Source organism: Myxine glutinosa, chromosome 2 (genome assembly GCF_964187855.1).
Source record: "Myxine glutinosa chromosome 2, kmMyxGlut1.1, whole genome shotgun sequence".
Taxonomy (NCBI): Eukaryota; Metazoa; Chordata; class Myxini; order Myxiniformes; family Myxinidae; genus Myxine; species Myxine glutinosa.
The window spans coordinates 197,449,056-197,472,648 of record NC_136262.1 but is presented as its reverse complement, the minus strand read 5'-3'; the positions used below and the strand labels follow the sequence as shown (position 1 = coordinate 197,472,648).

At 42.0% G+C, this 23,593-nt stretch overlaps 2 protein-coding genes across 3 annotated transcripts in view; both read right to left on the bottom strand.

Moving 5' to 3' along the window:
• Nucleotides 1-23,593, bottom strand: part of ST3GAL5 (ST3 beta-galactoside alpha-2,3-sialyltransferase 5) — a 1,112,943-nt gene that overhangs the window by 1,070,255 nt on the left and 19,095 nt on the right. The window lies entirely within an intron of this gene.
• Nucleotides 2,040-23,593, bottom strand: part of LOC137420956 (peptidoglycan-recognition protein SC2) — a 42,078-nt gene continuing 20,524 nt past the window's right edge. For both annotated transcript variants that reach the window (XM_078772155.1, XM_068106506.2), the window contains exons 2-3: nucleotides 3,010-3,217; nucleotides 2,040-2,863 (exon numbers count right to left, since the gene is read on the bottom strand). In XM_078772155.1, the coding sequence (XP_078628281.1) occupies nucleotides 2,536-2,863; nucleotides 3,010-3,217 (536 nt within the window). In that variant the 3' untranslated portion in view covers nucleotides 2,040-2,535. The remainder of the gene's footprint in view (nucleotides 2,864-3,009; nucleotides 3,218-23,593) is intronic.

The following is a 23,593-nucleotide window of genomic DNA, read 5'->3' as shown; positions in this document are numbered from 1 at the left end:
ACTATTGATTTTGAGGTCAAAGGTCATCTGGAGGTCGAATTTCTAAAATCGCCATTTTTCATCCAATTGACTTGAAAATTGAACAGCATTTGTGTATTGCGTCAAAAAATTGGTAAACCAACTATTTTTGAGGTCAAAAGGTCAAAGGTCACCTCAAGGTCAAACTTCCAAAATCATCAATTTTCATCTGAGAAACCGTTAATTTTCATCCAATTGACTTGAAAATTATACAGCAATTGCACAGTGCCTCACTGAATTGGGAAACCAACTATTTTTTTAAGGTCAAAGGTCAACTCAAGGTCAAATTTCTAAAATCATACATTTTCAACAGAAAAATCATCAATTTTCATCCTATTAACTTGAAAATTAAACAGCAATTACATAGTGTATCGCTGATTTGGGAAACCAACTATTTAAGGTCAAAGGTCAACTCAAGGTCAAACTTCTAAAATCATGAATTTTCACCTGAAAAATCATATATTTTAATCCCATTGATATAGTCAGGGCCCTGAGGGATATTTTGGTTCAAATTCTTCCAAAAGCATCAAATTTGGCGCAGATGTTGCCCATGCCATACTCTTTCGATTTTTGACGGGCGCCAAGGGCGGTATGATCCGGGGACCATACCGGTCCATCCCGCCATGTCACCTGACCTATGACGTCATAATTAGGATATGCATCCAATCACATGGCGTACTATAAGTGGTCAAAGTTCAAAATGAATCGATCGAGAAATGAAGGCAGGGATCCATTTTTAAGGTTTTCATAAAATCCAATATGGCCGCCAGGTTACATGACCTATGACGTCATATTTATGACATGTATACAATCATGTATACATGAACCCGGATCATGATCGCACAAAAATTAAACACAAGGATATGGCATACAGTTCATAAAACATCAAAATCCGTTCCTTTGTAATTAGACGGATGAACTGCATATGCCTGAAAATTAGGAAATAGTCATATAAATATTTCCTCTAATTGTCAAAAATAAGGTCAGAGTTCGATTACCCAACCCAGAAACATAAAATGGTGAACCTCGCGTAAATATTGACAAAAAACTCAAAAACCGACATGTTTGACTCAAAAATGACCTTTAAGATGACCTTGAGGGTTGACCTTGACCTCGAATCATCAAAATAACATCATAATTGGATTCCTCGACCTCGAAAACCCCTGAAAAGTGGTATCATACATGATTCCAACCCTTTTGGTTATTTAACTGATTTTCCTCTAATCCAGGTGGCGGCCATTTAGTATTTCGCCAATATGGGGCCCCGGGGGGGGGGGGGGGCGCCCGTCTTGGCGCCCGTCAAAAATCGAAAGAGTATGGCATGGACAACATCTGGGCCAAATTTGGTGCTTTTGGAAGAATTTGAACCAAACGGCCCCAAAATATCCCGAAGGGCCCTGACTATGACCCGAGTTTTGATTAAGATCATCAATTTTAATCTTAGTGAAATTGACAATTTGATGTTTCCATGGCAACCTTTTGGGGGGAGGGGTGGATTTTTCAAGTATCGTGCTCTGCGTGACGTCTTCTTGTTTGTTTCTCCGTTTCTTCATCCACACATAACGTGAGTATGCTTTTCTCTGCAACCATAGGTCCAATTACTAAGAAATTTTCACCATATGAGCACCTCTTCCTGTACAATTTTAAAATGATAATGATGACGTCATCGGTCACGTCGTTCGGCCGCCATATTGGAAAAACCGAAAAATTTTGAACTTCTATATCTCTGAAACAGCTTAATGGAAAAAATTTAAACGAGGCTCATTGTCAAGTACTCCCCATGGGGAACAACATGCATTCATCATGCCGCCATCGGTGCCTTCATTATGACGTCATAATTCGACAAGTAGAATGCTTGATCAGTTTGAAATTTATTGAGCGTGATCGACACAAAGATTGTATGGGAGAATTAAATTGATGACGTCATCGGTCACGTGGTTTGCCAGCCATGTTGGATTGAACATAAATCTACATAGTCAATAAACCACACAACCACAGCAGCTAATACACCCAACACATCATGACGAGGTTCTGCAATCTCTGATTGCTCTTTATTGTTATGTATGCAAATATAGTGAATTTAAATACCATCGTATTTGTAGCAACCTTACAGGTACACCGATTGATACTTGTTCTTTTCCTTCTCTTTCTCTTTCTATATTTCCCCTATTATTCCCACCACTTTTTGTCTCTCCTATTATCCTCCCTAATATGTATGTAATACATAGATGGCTCCATTATGATGTCCGACTCATTTAAGGGTGGTCTCTGATTCCATAAATGTTAGCTGTAAGTACTTTAGTACTTTGGCGTAACTTTAAAAGTTTGCAGGTTAACTTTAACTCTTTTAAATGGTCTCTTTTTTTAGAAACGTTAAAGGTGCACTGATTTATTATAACATTAGTGAAGTTTTGAAGCAAAATTTGACAAGGGTTAGGAAAAATGGTGTTAAAAATTGTATATTTCAAGAAAGATGAATGGTGATAATTATGCACTCAGAAAGGATCACGTGTTGTACTAATACGCATTTTCTGCATCAAAATTTGGGTTTTGTTTCCAATGAGAGTCGTTTCGAATAAGGTCGTAGAAGGCATCTCCAGGGCAATCAGTTGCCCCAGTCTGTCTATGTCCATACAGAGTGTAGTTAAAGTCAATAAACCCCTGAGTGACACCATAAGTGATGATTTTCTGGAGAGTGCGCAGGGCTGCGATATTTGGTGCTGCATCCATAAAGGTTCCCATCACGCAGATGCCGATGCTTCGGCCATTGTAGCCCTTAGCATGGGCGCCCTGTGCGGTCCACCCGCGGCCCTCGTATGCCCGCCCGTCTTCACCGACTAGGAAACTAAGGGAGTGGGAAATGGACGAGATGGTGCCCAATGGTGTGATGACTCCAGGAGATGAACAACCATCATAACAACACCCAAATTGCCATACTGAAAGTTGTGTGTTTTTCAAACACCTTGTTTGCCCTACCAAACTGATACTTACTTGTATCCAATGTCCCACCATTCACGAACGTCCATGTGGAAATCTTGCACTTTGCGCACTTCGGCTTTACACTGTTCCTGTGTCCAGCAGCTGTCCCAGTTTGTGTGATGGATGACCACCAGGGGTTGAGGAGCAGTCAGGTTTGTGGTTGCGTTGGGAGGACGTGCTCCCCATTCCTCTCGTTTCACAATCTCGAGGTCATCTTGTCCTGAAAGAGGTGACATGATCAGGTTTTTGATCTGATAGGAATGCTTTTTCTCACCAAAGTACCAAATGAACATGTATATCTTTCATGAGGTCCCTTACAAGGAGACTCAGAGCACCCATTATGACATCAAGTCCGATTAAAATGTTTGAGGATACGCAATGTATGCTCGTGGGGGTTTAACAACATTTGGTAACTGGTTTGGAATGTTGTTTGGAAATCAAAGTAGTTTTAGATGACTCAAATATCAATGTTCCATCTGGAGAAACTTCCTGCGCAGAGCAAGAACAAACTATCTCTGTAATTATACACCATACTACGCTTTGTGTAACTTTGGCAATCACCTTGTTTTGTGATTTATAACCAGAGATGCTGTGAATTTAGCTGGTGGTGTAAGTTGAATGAATGAACAAAAACAAACCAAACTGGTTTGGCAACAATACACCAGGAGGCCATTTTGGCTGACATACCTGTACTCCATCAACAAATAAATAAGCACCTACAGTGCATTCACTTTTTGAAGAGATTCTCTCACAGATATCACGATCACCCATCTTTACCCACCCAAATGTATCTAGGTACCCTGTCTAATTCTACTTTGAATGCATTGACCGTTTCTGTTGCCATTGCCTTCCCAGAGAGCCCATTCCATGCTGTGGTCCCTGGTCCTGTCACTATCTATTCTGCTGAAAAACCTTTCTGCATTTATTTTGATTGTACCTTTCATTGTCGACAACGTCTCTACCGAATCCTCTTGTAATCGCCTCATTTCGAATGTAACAAGTCATGTGTCCTTCCTGGCTTTACCTATGACTGTTGGGCACTGTGCTGTCTGCTTACCCCTTCCCCCAAGCCCCAATTACCACCCCCAGATCCTTCTCCTGTGTCTCGTACTGCAGGCATGCCCCTTGCATCATGTAATCTCCATTTTCTTTATTTTTTACCCAACTCGAGCATCTCACATTTCTTTATGTTAAACTCCATCTGCCAATCTTTTACCCAATCTATGAAACTGTCCTGAATCTGATCACTCCCTCTCTGATCCCTACCTTACTTCAAAACGTTGTCAACTGCAAATTTATAAAGTGGAAATTTGCAGTTGACTCAACCTTTGGATGTATGGGAAAACAGTCTTCTATGTGGTACCTCATGAAATGCCTTTTGAAAATCGACATGTACTTACTCAATCCATTTTTTTGTATACTACATCGAGGCTCGTGGAAGAGCTAACATTGATCACAAAAAAACAAACTGACACATAACACATGCACTGTCCATGCAAATCACAAACTGCCTCATAAAATTCCAATAGATTTGTTCCATGACCTCCCTTAGTAAATCTGTGACCTCCCTTTAGTAAATCCATGACCTCCATTAGTAAATCTGTGACCTCCCTTTAGTAAACCCATGACCTTCATTAGTAAATCCATGACCTCCCTTTAGTAAATCCATGACCTCCATTAGTAAATCCATGACCTCCCTTTAGTAAATCCATGACCTCCATTAGTAAATCCATGACCTCCCTTTCGTAAACCCATGACCTTCATTAGTAAATCCGTGACCTCCCTTTAGTAAATCCATGACCTCCATTAGTAAATCCATGACCTCCCTTAGTAAACCCATGACCTCCTTTTAGTAAACCCATGACCTCCCTTTAATTAACCCATGACCTCCCTTTAGTAAACCCATGACCTCCCTTTAATTAACCCATGACCTCCCTTAGTAAACCCATGACCTCCCTTAGTAAACCCATGACCTCCCTTTAGTAAACCCATGACCTCCCTTAGTAAATCCATGACCTCCCTTTAGTAAATCCGTGACCTGCCTTTAGTAAATCTATGACCTTCCTTTCGTAAATTTGTGACCTCCCTTTAGTAAATCTATGACACCCCTTTAGTAAATAAGTGACCTCCGTTTAGTAAATGTGTGACCTCCGTTTAGTAAATGTGTGACCTGTTTAGTAAATCTGTGACCTCCGTTTAGTAAATCTGTGACCTCCGTTTAGTAAATCCATGACCTCCCTTTAGTAAATCTGTGACCTCCCTTTAGTAAATCTGTGACCTCCCTTTAGTAAATCTGTGACCTCCCTTTAGTAAATCTGTGACCTCCCTTTAGTAAATCTGTGACCTCCCTTTAGTAAATCAGTGACCTCCCTTTAGTAAATCTGTGACCTCCGTTTAGTAAATCCATGACCTCCCTTAGTAAATCCATGACCTCCCTTAGTAAATCCATGACCTCCCTTTAGTAAATCCGTGACCTGCCTTTAGTAAATCCATGACCTCCCTTTAGTAAATCCATGACCTCCATTAGTAAATCCATGACCTCCCTTTCGTAAACCCATGACCTTCATTAGTAAATCCGTGACCTCCCTTTAGTAAATCCATGACCTCCATTAGTAAATCCATGACCTCCCTTAGTAAACCCATGACCTCCTTTTAGTAAACCCATGACCTCCCTTTAATTAACCCATGACCTCCCTTTAGTAAACCCATGACCTCCCTTTAATTAACCCATGACCTCCCTTAGTAAACCCATGACCTCCCTTTAGTAAACCCATGACCTCCCTTAGTAAATCCATGACCTCCCTTTAGTAAATCCATGACCTCCATTAGTAAATCTGTGACCTCCCTTTAGTAAATCCATGACCTCCATTAGTAAATCTGTGACCTCCCTTTAGTAAACCCATGACCTTCATTAGTAAATCCATGACCTCCCTTTAGTAAATCCATGACCTCCATTAGTAAATCCATGACCTCCCTTTAGTAAATCCATGACCTCCATTAATAAATCCATGACCTCCCTTTCATAAACCCATGACCTTCATTAGTAAATCCATGACCTCCCTTTAGTAAATCCATGACCTCCATTAGTAAATCCATGACCTCCCTTTAGTAAATCCATGACCTCCATTAGTAAAGCTGTGACCTCCCTTTAGTAAACCCATGACCTTCATTAGTAAATCCGTGACCTCCCTTTAGAAAATCCATGACCTCCATTAGTAAATCTGTGACCTCCCTTTAGTAAACCCATGACCTTCATTAGTAAATCCATGACCTCTCTTTAGTAAATCCATGACCTCCATTAGTAAATCTGTGACCTCCCTTTAGTAAACCCATGACCTCCTTTTAGTAAACCCATGACCTCCCTTTAATAAACTCATGACCTCCCTTAGTAAACCCATGACCTCCTTTTAGTAAACCCATGACCTCCCTTTAATAAACTCATGACCTCCCTTAGTAAACCCATGACAACCTTTTAGTAAACCCATGACCTCCCTTTAATAAACCAATGACCTCCATTAGTAAACCCATGACAACCTTTTAGTAAACCCATGACCTCCCTTTAATAAACCCATGACCTCCCTTAGTAAACCCATGACATCCCTTTAATTAACCCATGACCTCCCTTTAGTAAACCCATGACCTCCCTTTAATTAACCCATGACCTTCTTTTAGTAAACCCATGACCTCCCTTTAATAAACCCATGACCTCCCTTTAATAAACCCATGACCTCCCTTAGTAAACCCATGACCTCTCTTTAATAAACCCATGAACTCCCTTTAGTAAACCAATGACCTCCCTTAGTAAACCCATGACAACCTTTTAGTAAACCCATGACCTCCCTTTAATAAACCCATGACCTCCCTTAGTAAACCCATGACCTCCCTTTAATTAACCCATGACCTCCCTTTAGTAAATCCATGACCTCCCTTAGTAAACCCATGACCTCCTTTTAGTAAACCCATGACCTCCCTTTAATTAAGCCATGACCTCCCTTTAATTAACCCATGACCTCCCTTAGTAAACCCATGACCTCCCTTAGTAAACCCATGACCTCCCTTTAGTAAACCCATGACCTCCCTTAGTAAATCCATGACCTCCCTTTAGTAAATCCATGACCTCCATTAGTAAATCTGTAACCTCCCTTTAGTAAATCCATGACCTCCATTAGTAAACCTGTGACCTCCCTTTAGTAAACCCATGACCTTCATTAGTAAATCCATGACCTCCCTTTAGTAAATCCATGACCTCCATTAGTAAATCCATGACCTCCCTTTTGTAAATCCATGACCTCCACTAATAAATCCATGACCTCCCTTTCGTAAACCCATGACCTTCATTAGTAAATCCGTGACCTCCCTTTAGTAAATCCATGACCTCCATTAGTAAATCCATGACCTCCCTTTAGTAAATCCATGACCTCCATTAGTAAATCTGTGACCTCCCTTTAGTAAACCCATGACCTCCCTTTAATTAACCCATGACCTCCCTTTAATGAACCCATGACCTCCCTTTAGTAAACCCATGACCTCCCTTTAATAAACCCATGACCTCCCTTTAGTAAACCCATGACCTCCCTTAGTAAACCCATGACCTCCTTTTAGTAAACCCATGACCTCCCTTTAATAAACCCATGACCTCCCTTAGTAAACCCATGACCTCCCTTTAATTAACCCATGACCTCCCTTTAATGAACCCATGACCTCCCTTTAGTAAACCCATGACCTCCCTTTAATAAACCCATGACCTCCCTTTAGTAAACCCATGACCTCCCTTTAGTAAACCCATGACCTCCCTTTAATAAACCAATGACCTCCCTTAGTAAACCCATGACTTCCCTTTGATAAACCCATGACCTCCCTTTAGTAAACCCATGACCTCCCTTTAATAAACCCATGACCTCCCTAAGTAAACCCATAACCTCCCTTTAATAAACCCATGACCTCCCTTTAGTAAACTCATGACCTCTCTTTAGTAAACCCATGACCTCCCTTTAATAAACCCATGACCTCCCTTAGTAAACCCATGACCTCCCTTTATTAAACCCATGACCTCCCTTTAGTAAACCCATGACCTCCCTTTCGTAAATCTGTGACCTCCCTTTAGTAAATCCGTGAACTCCCTTTAGTAAATCTGTGACCTCCGTTTAGTAAACCCATGACCTCCCTTAGTAAATCCATGACCTCCCTTTATTAAATCTGTGACCTCTCTTTAGTAAATCTGTGACCTCCGTTTAGTAAATCCATGACCTCCCTTTCATAAATCTGTGACCTCCCTTTAGTAAATTTGTGATCTCCCTTTAGTAAATCTATGACACCCCTTTAGTAAATAAGTGACCTCCATTTCGTAAATCTGTGACCTCTGTTTAGTAAATCTGTGACCTCCGTTTAGTAAATCTGTGACCTCCGTTTAGTAAATCTGTGACCTCCGTTTAGTAAATCCATGACCTCCCTTTAGTAAATCTGTGACCTCCCTTTCGTAAATCTGTGACCTCCCTTTAGTAAATCTGTGACCTCCCTTTAGTAAATCTGTGACCTCCCTTTAGTAAATCTGTGACCTCCCTTTAGTAAATCTGTGACCTCCCTTTAGTAAATCTGTGACCTCCCTTTAGTAAATCAGTGATGTCCCTTTAGTAAATCTGTGACCTCCATTTAGTAAATCCATGACCTCCCTTAGTAAATCCATGACCTCCCTTTCGTAAATCCATGACCTGCCTTTAGTAAATCCATGACCTTCCTTAGTAAATCTGTGACCTCCCTTTAGTAAATCCATGACCTCCCTTTCGTAAACCCATGACCTTCATTAGTAAATCCATGACCTCCCTTAGTAAATCTGTGACCTCCCTTTAGTAAATCCATGACCTCCATTAGTAAATCTGTGACCTCCCTTTAGTAAACCCATGACCTTCATTCGTAAATCCATGACCTCCCTTTAGTAAATCCATGACCTCCATTAGTAAATCCATGACCTCCCTTTAGTAAATCCATGACCTCCATTAGTAAATCCATGACCTCCCTTTCATAAACCCATGACCTTCATTAGTAAATCCGTGACCTCCCTTTAGTAAATCCATGACCTCCATTAGTAAATCTGTGACCTCCCTTTAGTAAACCAATGACCTTCGTTAGTAAATCCATGACCTCCCTTTAGTAAATCCATGACCTCCATTAGTAAATCTGTGACCTCCCTTTAGTAAACCCATGACCTTCATTAGTAAATCATGACCTCCCTTTAGTAAATCCATGACCTCCATTAGTAAATCTGTGACCTCCCTTTAGTAAACCCATGACCTCCTTTTAGTAAACCCATGACCTCCCTTTAATAAACCCATGACCTCCCTTAGTAAACCCATGACCTCCCTTTAATAAACCCATGACCTCCCTTTAGTAAACCAATGACCTCCCTTCGTAAACCCATGACAACCTTTTAGTAAACCCATGACCTCCCTTTAATAAACCCATGACCTCCCTTAGTAAACCCATGACCTCCCTTTAATTAACCCATGACCTCCCTTTAGTAAACCCATGACCTCCCTTTAATTAACCCATGACCTCCTTTTAGTAAACCCATGACCTCCCTTTAATAAACCCATGACCTCCCTTAGTAAACCCATGACCTCCCTTTAATAAACCCATGACCTCCCTTTAGTAAACCAATGACCTCCCTTCGTAAACCCATGACAACCTTTTAGTAAACCCATGACCTCCCTTTAATAAACCCATGACCTCCCTTAGTAAACCCATGACGTCCCTTTAATTAACCCATGACCTCCCTTTAGTAAACCCATGACCTCCCTTAGTAAACCCATGACCTCCTTTTAGTAAACCCATGACCTCCCTTTAATTAACCCATGACCTCCCTTAGTAAACCCATGACCTCCCTTAGTAAACCCATGACCTCCCTTTAGTAAACCCATGACCTCCCTTAGTAAATCCATGACCTCACTTTAGTAAATCCATGACCTCCATTAGTAAATCTGTGACCTCCCTTTAGTAAATCCATGACCTCCATTAGTAAATCTGTGACCTCCCTTTAGTAAACCCATGACCTTCATTAGTAAATCCATGACCTCCCTTTAGTAAATCCATGACCTCCATTAGTAAATCCATGACCTCCCTTTAGTAAATCCATGACCTCCATTAGTAAATCCATGACCTCCCTTTCGTAAACCCATGACCTTCATTAGTAAATCCGTGACCTCCCTTTAGTAAATCCATGACCTCCATTAGTAAATCCATGACCTCCCTTTAGTAAATCCATGACCTCCATTAGTAAATCTGTGACCTCCCTTTAGTAAACCCATGACCTTCATTAGTAAATCCGTGACCTCCCTTTAGTAAATCCATGACCTCCATTAGTAAATCTGTGACCTCCCTTTAGTAAACCCATGACCTTCATTAGTAAATCCATGACCTCCCTTTTGTAAATCCATGACCTCCGTTAGTAAATCTGTGACCTCCCTTTAGTAAACCCATGACCTCCTTTTTGTAAACCCATGACCTCCCTTTAATAAACCCATGACCTCCCTTAGTAAACCCATGACCTCCCTCTAATAAACTCATGACCTCCCTTTAGTAAACCAATGACCTCCCTTAGTAAACCCATGACCTCGTTTTAGTAAACCCATGACCTCCCTTTAATAAACCCATGACCTCCCTTAGTAAACCCATGACCTCCCTTTAATTAGCCCATGACCTCCCTTAGTAAACACATGACCTCCCTTTAATTAACCCATGACCTCCCTTAGTAAACCCATGACCTCCCTTAGTAAACCCATGACCTCCCTTTAGTAAACCCATGACCTCCCTTAGTAAACCCATGACCTCCTTTTAGTAAACCCATGACCTCCCTTTAATAAACCCATGACCTCCCTTAGTAAACCCATGACCTCCCTTTAATTAACCCATGACCTCCCTTTAATGAACCCATGACCTCCCTTTAGTAAACCCATGACCTCCCTTTAATAAACCCATGACCTCCCTTCATAAACCTATGACCTCCCTTTAGTAAACCCATGACCTTCATTAGTAAACCCATGACCTCCCTTTAATAAACCCATGACCTCCCTTTGTAAACCCATGACCTCCCTTTAATAAACCCATGACCTCCCTTTAATAAACCCATGACCTCCCTTTAGTAAACCCATGACCTCCCTTTAGTAAACCCATGACCTCCCTTTAATAAACCAATGACCTATCTTTGTAAACCCATGACCTCCCTTTAATAAACCCATGACCTCCCTTTAGTAAACCCATGACCTCCCTTTAATAAACCCATGACCTCCCTTTAGTAAACCCATGACCTCTCTTTAGTAAACACAGGACCTCCCTTTAATAAACCCATGACCTCCCTTAGTAAACACAGGACCTCCCTTTAATAAACCCATGACCTCCCTTAGTAAACCCATGACCTCCCTTTATTAAACCCATGACCTCCCTTTCGTAAATCTGTGACCTCCCTTTAGTAAATCCGTGAACTCCCTTTAGTAAATCTGTGACCTCCGTTTAGTAAATCCATGACCTCCCTTTCATAAATCTGTGACCTCCCTTTAGTAAATTTGTGATCTCCCTTTAGTAAATCTATGACACCCCTTTAGTAAATAAGTGACCTCCGTTTAGTAAATGTGTGACCTCCGTTTAGTAAATGTGTGACCTGTTTAGTAAATCTGTGACCTCCGTTTAGTAAATCTGTGACCTCCGTTTAGTAAATCCATGACCTCCCTTTAGTAAATCTGTGACCTCCCTTTAGTAAATCTGTGACCTCCCTTTAGTAAATCTGTGACCTCCCTTTAGTAAATCTGTGACCTCCCTTTAGTAAATCTGTGACCTCCCTTTAGTAAATCAGTGACCTCCCTTTAGTAAATCTGTGACCTCCGTTTAGTAAATCCATGACCTCCCTTAGTAAATCCATGACCTCCCTTAGTAAATCCATGACCTCCCTTTAGTAAATCCGTGACCTGCCTTTAGTAAATCCATGACCTTCCTTTCGTAAATTTGTGACCACCCTTTAGTAAATTTGTGACCTCCCTTTAGTAAAAACTCTTGGATGCATATTTGTTAGCCCTGCCACTATATACTACTCTTAGCTTTCCTAGCTGTTCCTTTACTACCTGTGCTCATACCTGGATCTTCTGGAAAAGCCCTTCTTCACCTCCTTAATATATACTCTCAGGTATTGGCAATTTTCCTGACTGTTCTTGTGGTAATGTTGAAGCAAAATACCTGTTTAAGAAGCCTGCCATCTCGCTTTCATCACTAACCACTCTCCCTGTGCTATCTCTCAATGGACCACACTTGTCTAACGTGCTCTTCACCCCCTATATGTACTCCTAAAAATACCTTGATATTGTGTTTAATTTTCCTCGCAGCATCTTTCTCATATTCTCTTTTGGTCTGCCTTGTTATTTTCCTAAACACCCTCTGTTTACTCCTATACTTTTTGCCTGTTACATTTCTTCCTAACGTGGGTTCTTTAAAATATAGTTACGAAGCACTTAGTTCAATAATTTTTATCCTTCCGTAAGCATAAATGGAAATATGGAACTGCACTCAGAAAAAAAGGAATTCGCAATTACCCAACATGACCACAAGCCCAACATGATTGGCTGAAACGCAATGCTGATGTAAAACAAACAGTGGAAATAGCAGGGTTCGGTCCACGTTATTTCCACATGGTCCAATGAAAAAAATTGTTGATTTCACGCTACAATATACACTATATAACCTAATATAAATAAACATCAAGTATGTTATTCTACAACAGATACTGCAATAAATTTGGTTTTATAAAATGGTTAAAATCTGTAAAAAAAAATCGCCGATAACATCGTTAAATTTTGACCACAAAATTCAGATCCGATGCAAAAATAAAACAAGAACGGCATTTGGTAGAAAGCATATCTCCACCAAGCTAAACAGTTTTACATTTTATATCTCACTGATAGGCTGGATCTAGATTCGGACCTGAACCAAAATCAATTCACCCTGTTCTTGTCACCTACCCAACTCATCCACAAAGTTTCGTCGGAATCCGTCCACAACTTCTTGAGATATCGTGCCATTTATCGTTTTTGACTGCATCTCTCAATGGTGAAGAATTATGTGAACAATTCTAGTATCCGGATCTTCAGCAAAATCTAATCGAATCATCCCGTCCTCGTAACATACCCAAACTGCCCACCAAGTTTCGTCCGAATCAGTCCATAACTTTTTCAGATATCCTGCTCACAAGGAGAGAAACGGGTGAATGCATAACCTTCGTCCATCTTTGATGGTGGAGGCAACAAGCGGACGTGGATGTAGGAGATATCTGTTCAACATTGACAGGTGCATGGAATCAAGAAAAATCTGCTGCGCAACATCTGATAAGTTGCAAAACAGTCAAATATGGTTGTATAAGAGGAAATGACTATTTTCGGTTAAATTTTCAACGTTTGTACAGAAACACATTCCAAGCATTATTTTTGGCATCGGCTGTTTCATACACTATATTTGACTTCAGCAAGTTGTCGGCGCTTTTACATATCATGGAAGTCCATGTTTTCTTGTCTTATGGCCAATTATAATTTTGGCGATGAATTGATTTTCTGTGCAATTTGGCACCGTTTTCTTCAATACAGGGAAATGAGGAACGTGAAATACAGGAAGAGGCCATTTGACTCTAAACCCACTTTAAGTGATGAACTTATCATATTGAAAGTTTTAAAATTGCCATGAAGGCGGTAGTACTCCTGTTTTGGAAAATGTCATGGGATGTTTTTTAAATATTTGGTGGAGAATTTTTAGGCATGAGTTCTGCCTTTTCAGCAAAGCGTTCAAGTGCCCATCCCAAATTTACAAAAGGGCCTTGTAAAGGGTTGACCAAAATGTGCAGAGTAAGATCATGTCGTCAGAGAATAAAGCGGTTAGAAAAGGCAGATTCACCCCTTCTTAAAGATCCTTGATGAGCAAACTGGGGTTTAAGAAACACTGTTAGCAATACAGATATTTTCCTTAAATTAGCTCAGCTCCCAGAAGCCCCAATCTCATCCTTAATACTGCCGCCTTAAGCCAGATTTGAATTGCCACAACTTTGCAGACACTAATCCAGTGTCATCACCACCAGGAGGCAGAGAGTGAAGAGGCTGCTACTGGTGGTTCGTATAACTATGGACAGAACAACCAACTCGATGTCCCATCTAACTGATGGCTTGCTTCACCATGAAGAGAAATCGTTTTTTGTAGTCATACAGATCAGGGCACAACAGGCCAAAAGGAACAGTTGACAGAAGGGGGAAGCATCAACAGCAGAGTTGAAGGCCAACAGAGAGGCAGACTTGGACAAACAATGGGTGTGGGTGAGCGGCAGGGGAGGGTGCATGGAGTGGACAAGATGGATACAGAAGGAAACTGTCAGGAGGTAAAACTGGAAATATGGAAGGACGATGAATTGGGGTAGAGGTGAGGTAGTGGAAGGGGGTTAACAAGGGTAGAAAAGATCAAATACTTGGATGGGGGAAGATAAGAGATGGTGGAGGACAGTTGTTTTAAAGACCTGGAGGGAGGAGAGGGATTGAAGAGAGTGAGGGAGTTTGTTCCAGAGGCAGAAAAAAGAGGAATGAAAGAGTGAAGGTGAGCAGAGAATCTTGATTTTGGCAGTTTCACCAGAAGAGGGTTGCTGACGGATCTTGTGCGTCCTGCAGGAACATTTGGGGGACAGAGCAGGGGGAGCTAGGCCAGAGAGGAGTCAGTAGAAGACAGAAAGACCACCTACCTTCCTGCGGTGAGCGAGTGGAAGGCCCTCAGAATCAGCTTCATCATGGGAGATACCAATGATTCTGAATGCTTTGGTTTCTACAGCGTGAGGCCGAGCAAGGTGTGAGGCAGGAGCATCAGCCCAGAGGGGAGAGCAGTATTCCATTGAGCTGCGGATGAATGCTTTGTATGTGGTGAGAATGTCAGGTGTGCCAAGGAAGGACTTCGCACGACGGAGGATGCCCAGGCGGAGACTGGCTTTGGAGGCCAGCTTGGAAATGTGGTTTTCCAGGAAAGATCATGGCAGATAGTGAGACCCAAAAGCTTGAATGACAGAACTTCTTGGAGAGGATTGTTCAGAAAGTAGGTGGGAGGGTTGTCCAGATGGTCCTTTTGGAGAGACAAAGTGAGAGTGTGAGATTTGTCAGGATTGAAAGACATGTTCCACTTGTTTGACCAGTTTGTGTTTTCATTCAGATGTGCAGAGAGTGAAGTCATCAGCAGAGAGATAGAGTGAATTTTCCAGAGAGTTTCCGGGATCATTAATGAAGACCAGAAAAAGCACAGAGCCCAGAACACAACCTTGAGGAACTCCAACCTGAACAGGACGGGGAGAAGAGAGAATTCCATTCAGGGCCACACGTTGACTGCGACCAGAGAGGAAGTCCGTGAGCCATGCGTGGATATTTTCATGGATACCATAAGAGGAGAGTTTGGTGAGCAGCGCTGGTTGCCAGACCGTATCGAAGGCACGACATATGTCAAGGGAGACGGCTCTGATTTCCTGTGTGGCGTTGAGGACCTCCATCCATTGTTGAGACAGCAGAAGCAGCCTGCCCAGAGTAGAATGACCTGGTCTGAATCCAAATTGATGATAAGAGATCAGAATTTGAGAAGAGGAAGGATTTGATATCAGAGGTGATGATGGATTCCATGACCTTGCTGATGATTGGGAGCAGGCTGGTTGGTCTGTAGTTGTATTGTTGAAAATCTCCTCGCACCATCTGCATCCACTCACCTGGGATGACGTACCTCCACACCATGCCAGGTTGTTTTATTATTTTTGATGCAAATGTTTGGTATGTGAGACGCATCATGACGTGGGTGTGGTATGTCAAAACTTGCTGCGGTGTATTTTAAATTAATAATTTTACAATTTACTTTAGAAATAATCACAATCACGGAAAAAAACAATTTCTTTTTATACATACAATTCAATCTCTTAAACCATAGATAAGTCGAGACGTGGACTTCGCAAAAAAAAGTATCTACTTATACACCAAAAATACGGTGATGGTATTCATTATTATTTTGGTCCATTTAATTTCTTTAATATGACAATATTTAATATGATGTAGTACATTTTTAATATTTACATTTATTTATAATATGACAGTTCAGGCTGGTTCTGTCAATCCCACAGTTGTTATTCTGTGCACTTGGTTGAGCTCCATCAAGCTATGGTCTCCTTTTGTCTCTGCTGGTACATTCTTGCGATGCATTGATTTTTGTGGAACATTGTTCGGATAAAGAGGAGTTTCCTTGTTTTTATGTCTAGTTTTTTTTATTTCTGGTGGCCAGTTTACTATTCCACAGCTCTACTGGAATACTGGTATTGCTAGGTGATTCATGGCTTTGATTTGGTTTCTTGGGGAAAGGTACGTTTTCAGGATCAGCCTTGTTCTATGCAGCTATTCTTTGTTAACTGTTTTGCGCATTTGTTTGTGGCATATTTAGTGGGCCTCCTCTACTCCGAGGAACTTATATAATGCTTCATTCTCCACTTCCTGTTTTGTTGTATCTAGGTCGATTTTTATTTTGCCCATTTTTGTTGGTTTACCTTGTACGAATGTGCACTTGGCATACTTATATAGGTTAAATTGCATTTAAATGTCGTCAGAGTACCATTTCACTAATTTGAGTTGTTCTGCCAATTTTTCATCGGTTGGTGCAGAGAGTTTTAAATCATCCATGTAAAGTAGATGTATCAACTTTGTTGTATCTTTGGACATTCTCTTATTGAAGGTTAAGGTGTATCCATGGTCTTCTCATTAATGAGGTTGCTCAGTGGGTCCATGGCAGGGAAAAACAGGAGTGGTGAAAGGCTGTCACCCTGGAAGATTACTCGATGTATCTTCACTCCTCGTATTTTGATCTTTCCTTCCGAGTGCTGTAATATAAACGTGGTGTTCCATAGCTCCATTGCTTTGTCCATCAGTTTGATTATCTGGGGCTTGATCCTGTACAATTGCATGCATTTTATCATCCATGAATGTAGGACACTATAAAAAGCTTCTTATATTAGTCTATCCAAGATATGGACAATTTGGTCCTTCTCGTTTTACAGTTTTTGAGTGTGTCCTTGTTTAGTAGTTGGTGGTCTATTGTTCCGTAGCATCATCTTTGACATCCATTCTGTTCTGCCTCTGGGACTCCTTGTTGTATAAAGTGGTGGTACAGCATTTCTTTGATGATTCCCATCAGAAGTCTGTCTGTATGTTGTTGGGAGACATGTTATTGGTCTATAATTGTGAGGAAGTTGGGTTTCTTCAGATTTTGGATGAGGGAGGTGTTACCTTCTGTGAGCCACTCATCCATTACCTTTCCCATTAGATAAGTTCACTGAATGCTCAAGCATAGTGATAGCGGAGAGCATCTAGTGGCTTCAGCAGTTTAGCCAGAAGTTTGGAATTCCATCCAGGCCCAGGCCTTTAAAGTTTGGTATTTTGCAAGGTGTTATTTTTTTTTCTTCATCAAATATCACTGGGGTTAGTTATTTCGTTTAGATGTTGTTATTTTCTTCGAAGTTTGGATCCAGTCCGCCTTCTTCTTGTGTTCTTTCTGACCTTCATAGATTCCTTTCCCGAAATTTTCAAGTCGATCCTTCCCACAGGCATTTGATATATTTTGCTTTTGTTTCCCTAGGTAGTTTGTGGTAGTCTTTTCGGGTTATTTTCAAAAAAGCGGTTTTGATTTATCACGTTGATGACTTCGTTTTAGTTATTTTAATCTGCCTTGCTATCACTTCTATTTTGAGTTTGCATTCAGAAACCACTTCCCCTCAGTCTTTATTTTCAATTTCATATTTGTTGTGTGCGTCGTTGGTTGTTATCTCCAAATGCGGGTTTCAGAAGGTCGAATGGAGCCCTCCCAGGACACGATGTATCCACCTTGATATGTGTGTGTGTGTGTGTGTGTGTGTGTGTGTGTGTGTGTGTGTGTGTGTGTGTGTGTGTGTGTGTGTGTGTGTGTGTGTATGCGCGCACAAAATATGTGCAATGTGTCATGCACAAGACGCGTGTACACACCATAACCACTGTGCAACATGCCACATATAACGTGTGTATACAATACAAAATGTGCACAATATGTATGTGCATATAACGCATAAAAATACCGTGTGTGCATACACAGCCTATGATGTCATGCAAAACAAGACAAACATGCCAAAGCAAAACTAAAAGCAAGACCAAAAGCAAGACCAAAAGCAAGACCAAAAGCAAGACCAAAAGCAAACATATGCATAAACCATAATAATGCATGAGTACGTGCAAATCATGACTCATACACGTGTGCGTATGTGCGCGTCCATGTGTGCGTCATCGCCACCAGTCCTCATCTTTCTCAGGCCCTGCTTCCTCTCGGATCTGCCAAATCTCCTTCCCTGAATTCACTTTTTTTTTTTTTTTCTTTTTTATACAAGATCGAGGCTCGTGAAAGAGCGAACATTAATCACACAGAAAGACAAACCGACACATAAAACATATAACATCGGGAGCGGTAGACAAGATGGGGAGAGAGGGGGAAGGACACAAACACAACATTTGAGAGCAGGGACCGAGAGACATGGAGACATCGAGAGATCTGAGAGAGGGCGAGGGCTTTGGGGGGGGGGGGGGCATGGGAGGGGGCGGTGGGAGAGGTATAAAACATATGGACACTGCCAGGACTTCCAGGAAAGAAGTTGGAATTTCAAACAAGGTGGATCTGGGGTGAATTAGCGGGGGTAGAAAAGATCAAGGTTTTGGATGGGGGAAGATAAGAGATGGTGGTGAACAGCTGTTTTAAAGACCTGGAGGGAGGAGTGGGATTGAAGGGAGTGAGGGAGTTTGTTCCAGAGGCGGGAGAAAAGAGGAATGAAAGAGTGAAGGTGAGCAGAGAGCCGAGATTTCGGCAGTTTAACCATCAGAGGGTTGCTGGCAGATCTTGTGCGACCTGTAGGAATATTTGGGGGACAGAGCACAGAGAGAGCTGGGGGTGCAAGGCCGGAGAGGAGTCGGTAGAAGACAGAAAGACCACCTACCTGCCTGCGGTGAGTGAGTGAAAGGCCCTCAGAGATAGCTTCATCGCGGGAGATTCCAATAATTCTGAAAGCTTTGGTTTCAACAGCGTGAAGCCGAGCTAGGTGTGAGGCAGGAGCACCGGCCCATAGGGGAGAACAGTATTCCATTGAGCTGCGAATGAAAGCCTTGTATGTGGTGAGGAGCTCAGGTGTGCCGAGGAAGGACTTCGCACGACGGAGGATGCCCAGTCGGCGACTGGCTTTGGAGGCCAGCTTGGAAATGTGGTTTTCCCAAGAAAGATCATGGCAGATAGTGAGACCCAAAATCTTGAGCGACAGAACTTCTTGGAGAGGATTGTTGAGAAAGTAGATGGGAGGGTTGTCCAGTCGATCTTTTCGGAGAGACATAGTAAGAGTGTGAGATTTGTCAGGATTGAAAGACATGTTCCACTTGTTTGACCAGTCTGTGATTTTGTCCAGGTCTTCAGAGAGTGAGGAGGCAGCAGACTGCCGATCTGAGGGAAGAGGAATGGAGCGGCAGAGAGTGGAGTCATCAGCAAAGAGATAGAGAGGATTTTCGAGAGAGTCAGAGAGATCATTGATGAAGACCAGAAAAAGCACGGGGCCCAGAACACTGCCTTGGGGAACTCCAGCCTGAACAGGAAGAGGAGATGAGAGAAACCCATTCAGGGCCACACGTTGACGACGACTAGAGAGGAAGTCCGCCAGCCATGCGTGGAGATTTCCATGGATACCAAAGGAGGAGAGTTTGGTGAGCAGAGCGGGGTGCCAGACCGTGTCGAAGGCACGTGATATGTCGAGGGAGACAGCTCTAATTTCCTGTTTGGCATTGAGGACCTCCATCCATTGTTGAGACAGCAGAAGCAGCATGTCCAGAGTAGAGTGACCTGGTCTGAAACCAAATTGATGATCAGAGATCAAGCCATTGGAGAAGAGGTTAGTTATTTCTGTAAAACTTCTGTAAAACTTTACACACTTCTGTAAAACGACTCCTTGTGTCTGTTGTCTCGTGCCATTCCCTCCAGTCCTTCCAGAGTGCTGCCCATCGTCACCTCATTCTTTCTCCCACACTCATCCCTGCTCTCCTGTACTCTTGCTGAACCCTCCCTCCCTCACCTCCATCTCCCTCCATTCTGCCACTCATCCACTCATGTGGTCTTTATCTACCTATTCTGCTTTGAGTCTCAATTTGTGAACCTCTGCCAATCTGTTGTTTAGCTTGTCCATGAGCCTAGATTTCTGAATGTAAAATAAAAAATATAAAAAATAACATGAGAGTTCTGATTAAAAAACATCGAAATCCACCTATTAGCAGAAATCTGGAACATTTCCCATTTTCTTTCCCTTTTTCCAAGGGATGACAGGATGGCCGAGACTCCCTAGAGTCGAGCCTGGGTTTCAATTCCGACTCAGCCAACAGTTATAAAAGGCTTGGGATCAACATTTTTGTGCATTATGAGTAAAACCTTTAAGATGTCATCTTGGATTATATGAAAACGGCGGACAACCCTAATATATCCCCATGGAGGTCAAGACTATCGGCGTGAATTAAAGGTACATCAGAAGAAAAAGGAAAGTAAATGTGTCTGTAATCCATCGACATTTTTGTTCAGCATGAACATACTTTTTAATGGGCTCGCAGGATGGCACAAAGATGGCACTAAAAGTGCACAAACTCGCCTCTAAGCTGCCTAGCCTGGGTTCGAATCCCGACCCAGACATAAAATTCCTGCCATAACTAGGCCAACGGTGACCAGGCCATGGGATAATAATGGCCGCTAAAGAGCAACAACAAAACATTTCCCGTTTCACCCCTCAGCCCAAATTGGGCGTGTCGTCACAGGCGTCGTCTGTCAACTTTTGGTTTCCATCAATTTCGAGCAGAACGGCTTGTCCGATTAAATCCATTTTTGCAGTGTGTGTTGGGGTTGAGTAGAGGAAGGTTCTTTTCGAAAATGGGCGCGCTGCGATTTTCAATATGGCCGCCATGGTAGCCATCTTGAAATTGCTTTCCGTCAATTTCCAGCAGAACAGCTTGTCCGATTAAATCCATTTCTGCAGTGCTTGTTGGGGTTGAGTAGAGGAAGGTTCCTTTCGAAAATGGGCGCGCTTCGATTTTCAATATGGCCGCCACGGCAGCCATCTGGGCGTCCGTCAACTTTTGGTTTCCGTCAATTTCGAGCAGAACGGCTTGTCCGATTAAATCCATTTTTGCAGAGCGTGTTGGGATTGAGTAGAGGAAGGTTCATGGACGCGCTGCGATTTTCAATATGGCCGCCACGGCAGCCATCTTGAAATTGGTTTCCGTCAATTTCAAGCAGAAAGACTTGTCCGATTAAATCCATTTCTGCAGTGTGTGTTGGGGTTGAGTAGAGGAAGGTTCCTTTCGAAAATGGGCGCGCTGCGATTTTCAATATGGCCGCCACGGCAGCCATCTTGAAATTGGTTTTCACCATGCACGGGCTGAGGGGTTACGCCCGCTTTGCGGTGCTATTTATTCGAGCCTCCTGTCATACCCTACTCTCTTCTTTTGCTCTTTATCGTCCATTCACTACCGTTTCCACCCCCTTCTTTTGTCAATTAGCCCTGATCCGTTTTTGCATACCTGCACTGGGAGATAATGTTGCTTTAGCTCTGGCCACATGGTCTTTAAACAGGTTGACTCCATTCATTCATTTCTACAAATATCTTTTGATAACTTTTGTTGTATACAATATTATGAGCATGTTTAACAATTCGCCAAAATTATCGTATGATGTGGCAGCACTTTACCGTGAACTAGTTCTGCTTTTGTAAAATTGGAAACTGCTGTCTCAATTTGGAAATTTTGCAAAAAAAAAAGAAAGAAAGATATTTCGCCATAAAAAAATTTGGCAACAGTGAACATTCATTGCATTCAAAGTTCGTCACAACATTGTGATGAGCTTAGACATTTCTCTTAACTCTTCAAGCTCCAGCAAACAAAGCTTGCACCATCGAACGGATTAGAAGAGATCAGAAAAAGCACGAAATGCAGAACTTTTTAAAGCCAAATAATGGAGACACCAGTGGAAAGACCTAAATTGATCAATCCAACAATGAATCAATCCTGAAATACACTTTTCAGAGGAGAAACTACAAAGTTTGCTCAGGTTCTCAACAACATGATTGAAATTCGGCCACGAGTATGACGTCACCATGAGGTGCATTCAAAAAGCGATCTGAAGGAGATTCCCACAATAGTCCGAGAATCGCCAACATTTTCATACATAGTTAATAAAATTAAAAATCATGGGGACCTTACGCTTGACAGGGCTTTGGGGCATTCTGGACAACTCGAGAGATGTTGGAGGCTATAAACCTATCCTGGGCAGGTCACCACTCCATCGCAGGTTACTCGACTGAAAGTGGAAGGAATTTGTAATTTAGTCAGGATGCCGGCGATAACTCACCACCTCTACTCGACTGACACTGAGGGATCGTTGACGTCCACAAACGTGTCCAGTTCTATCAGACGGATCCTCCGGCTCAACGTCCTCCCGATGGACGGCGCGCACATTGATGCCTCGTCATGCATGCGAAGCACCAGAATGACAGATTACAGCTGGATCAACATTCAAACTCAGGCTAGGCAGCTCCAACGAGAGTGCACATGCTCATACATCTTGGTTATTCTGCAAGCACCACCATAGGAATACAGGGGAAGATAATTGTCCCCCGTCGCACAGCGGAGCGAAAGGGGGACTATGGTTTTCCCCTCCATCCGTGTGTCCGTCCGTCCGTGCGGGCGTGCGTGAATTTGGTGTGTGGGTGAAACCTACGTCAAAATCCAAGATGGCCGCCGCCATGTATGTCTGAACATTGTGAGCGGAATATCTTGAAAAATAAGCGAAGTACCAACTTCTAATCTGGTGTGTGGGTGTATGTAGGCATAAGGAAGAACGCTATTGAAAATTGGGTCGCCACGTCAAACTCCAAGATGGCCGCCTTGCGTCTTCCACTTTGTCAACTCGCATCACTTCACCGACGGGGGACCTAGGGGTAACGCTTGTTTAATATTACATGTCATCCTCATGGGCCTCCTGTTCCAAACACTGTTGTCTTTCTTACAGTACTGTAGTCAATTTTAAATATATATTTGTGACATCACTGGCTCAGAAAAATACCAACAATTCTGTATAATATTTGTTCCATCTTTCAAAATCTTTTCACATTTTGGAATGTAATGCATTTCGTCGTGCGGAGTTAAATGCAGCAACACATTTTCCACTTTGCAGATAAAGAAGGGAATTCAAAAATAAATTCAAATTCAAACTTAAACTTTACTCCACTTTGGAGATAAAGAAGGTAATTTTAAAACAATAATTCAAATTTAAAATTCAACTTTACTCCATTTTGGAGATAAAAAGGGAATAAAAAAAATTCAAACTTAAAATTCAACTTTACTCCACTTTGGAGATAAAAAGGGAATTAAAAAAAATCAAATTTAAAATTCAACTTTACTCCACTTTGGAGATAAAAAGGGAATTTAAAAAAATTCGAATTAAAAATTCAACTTTACTCCACTTTGGAGATAAAAAGGGA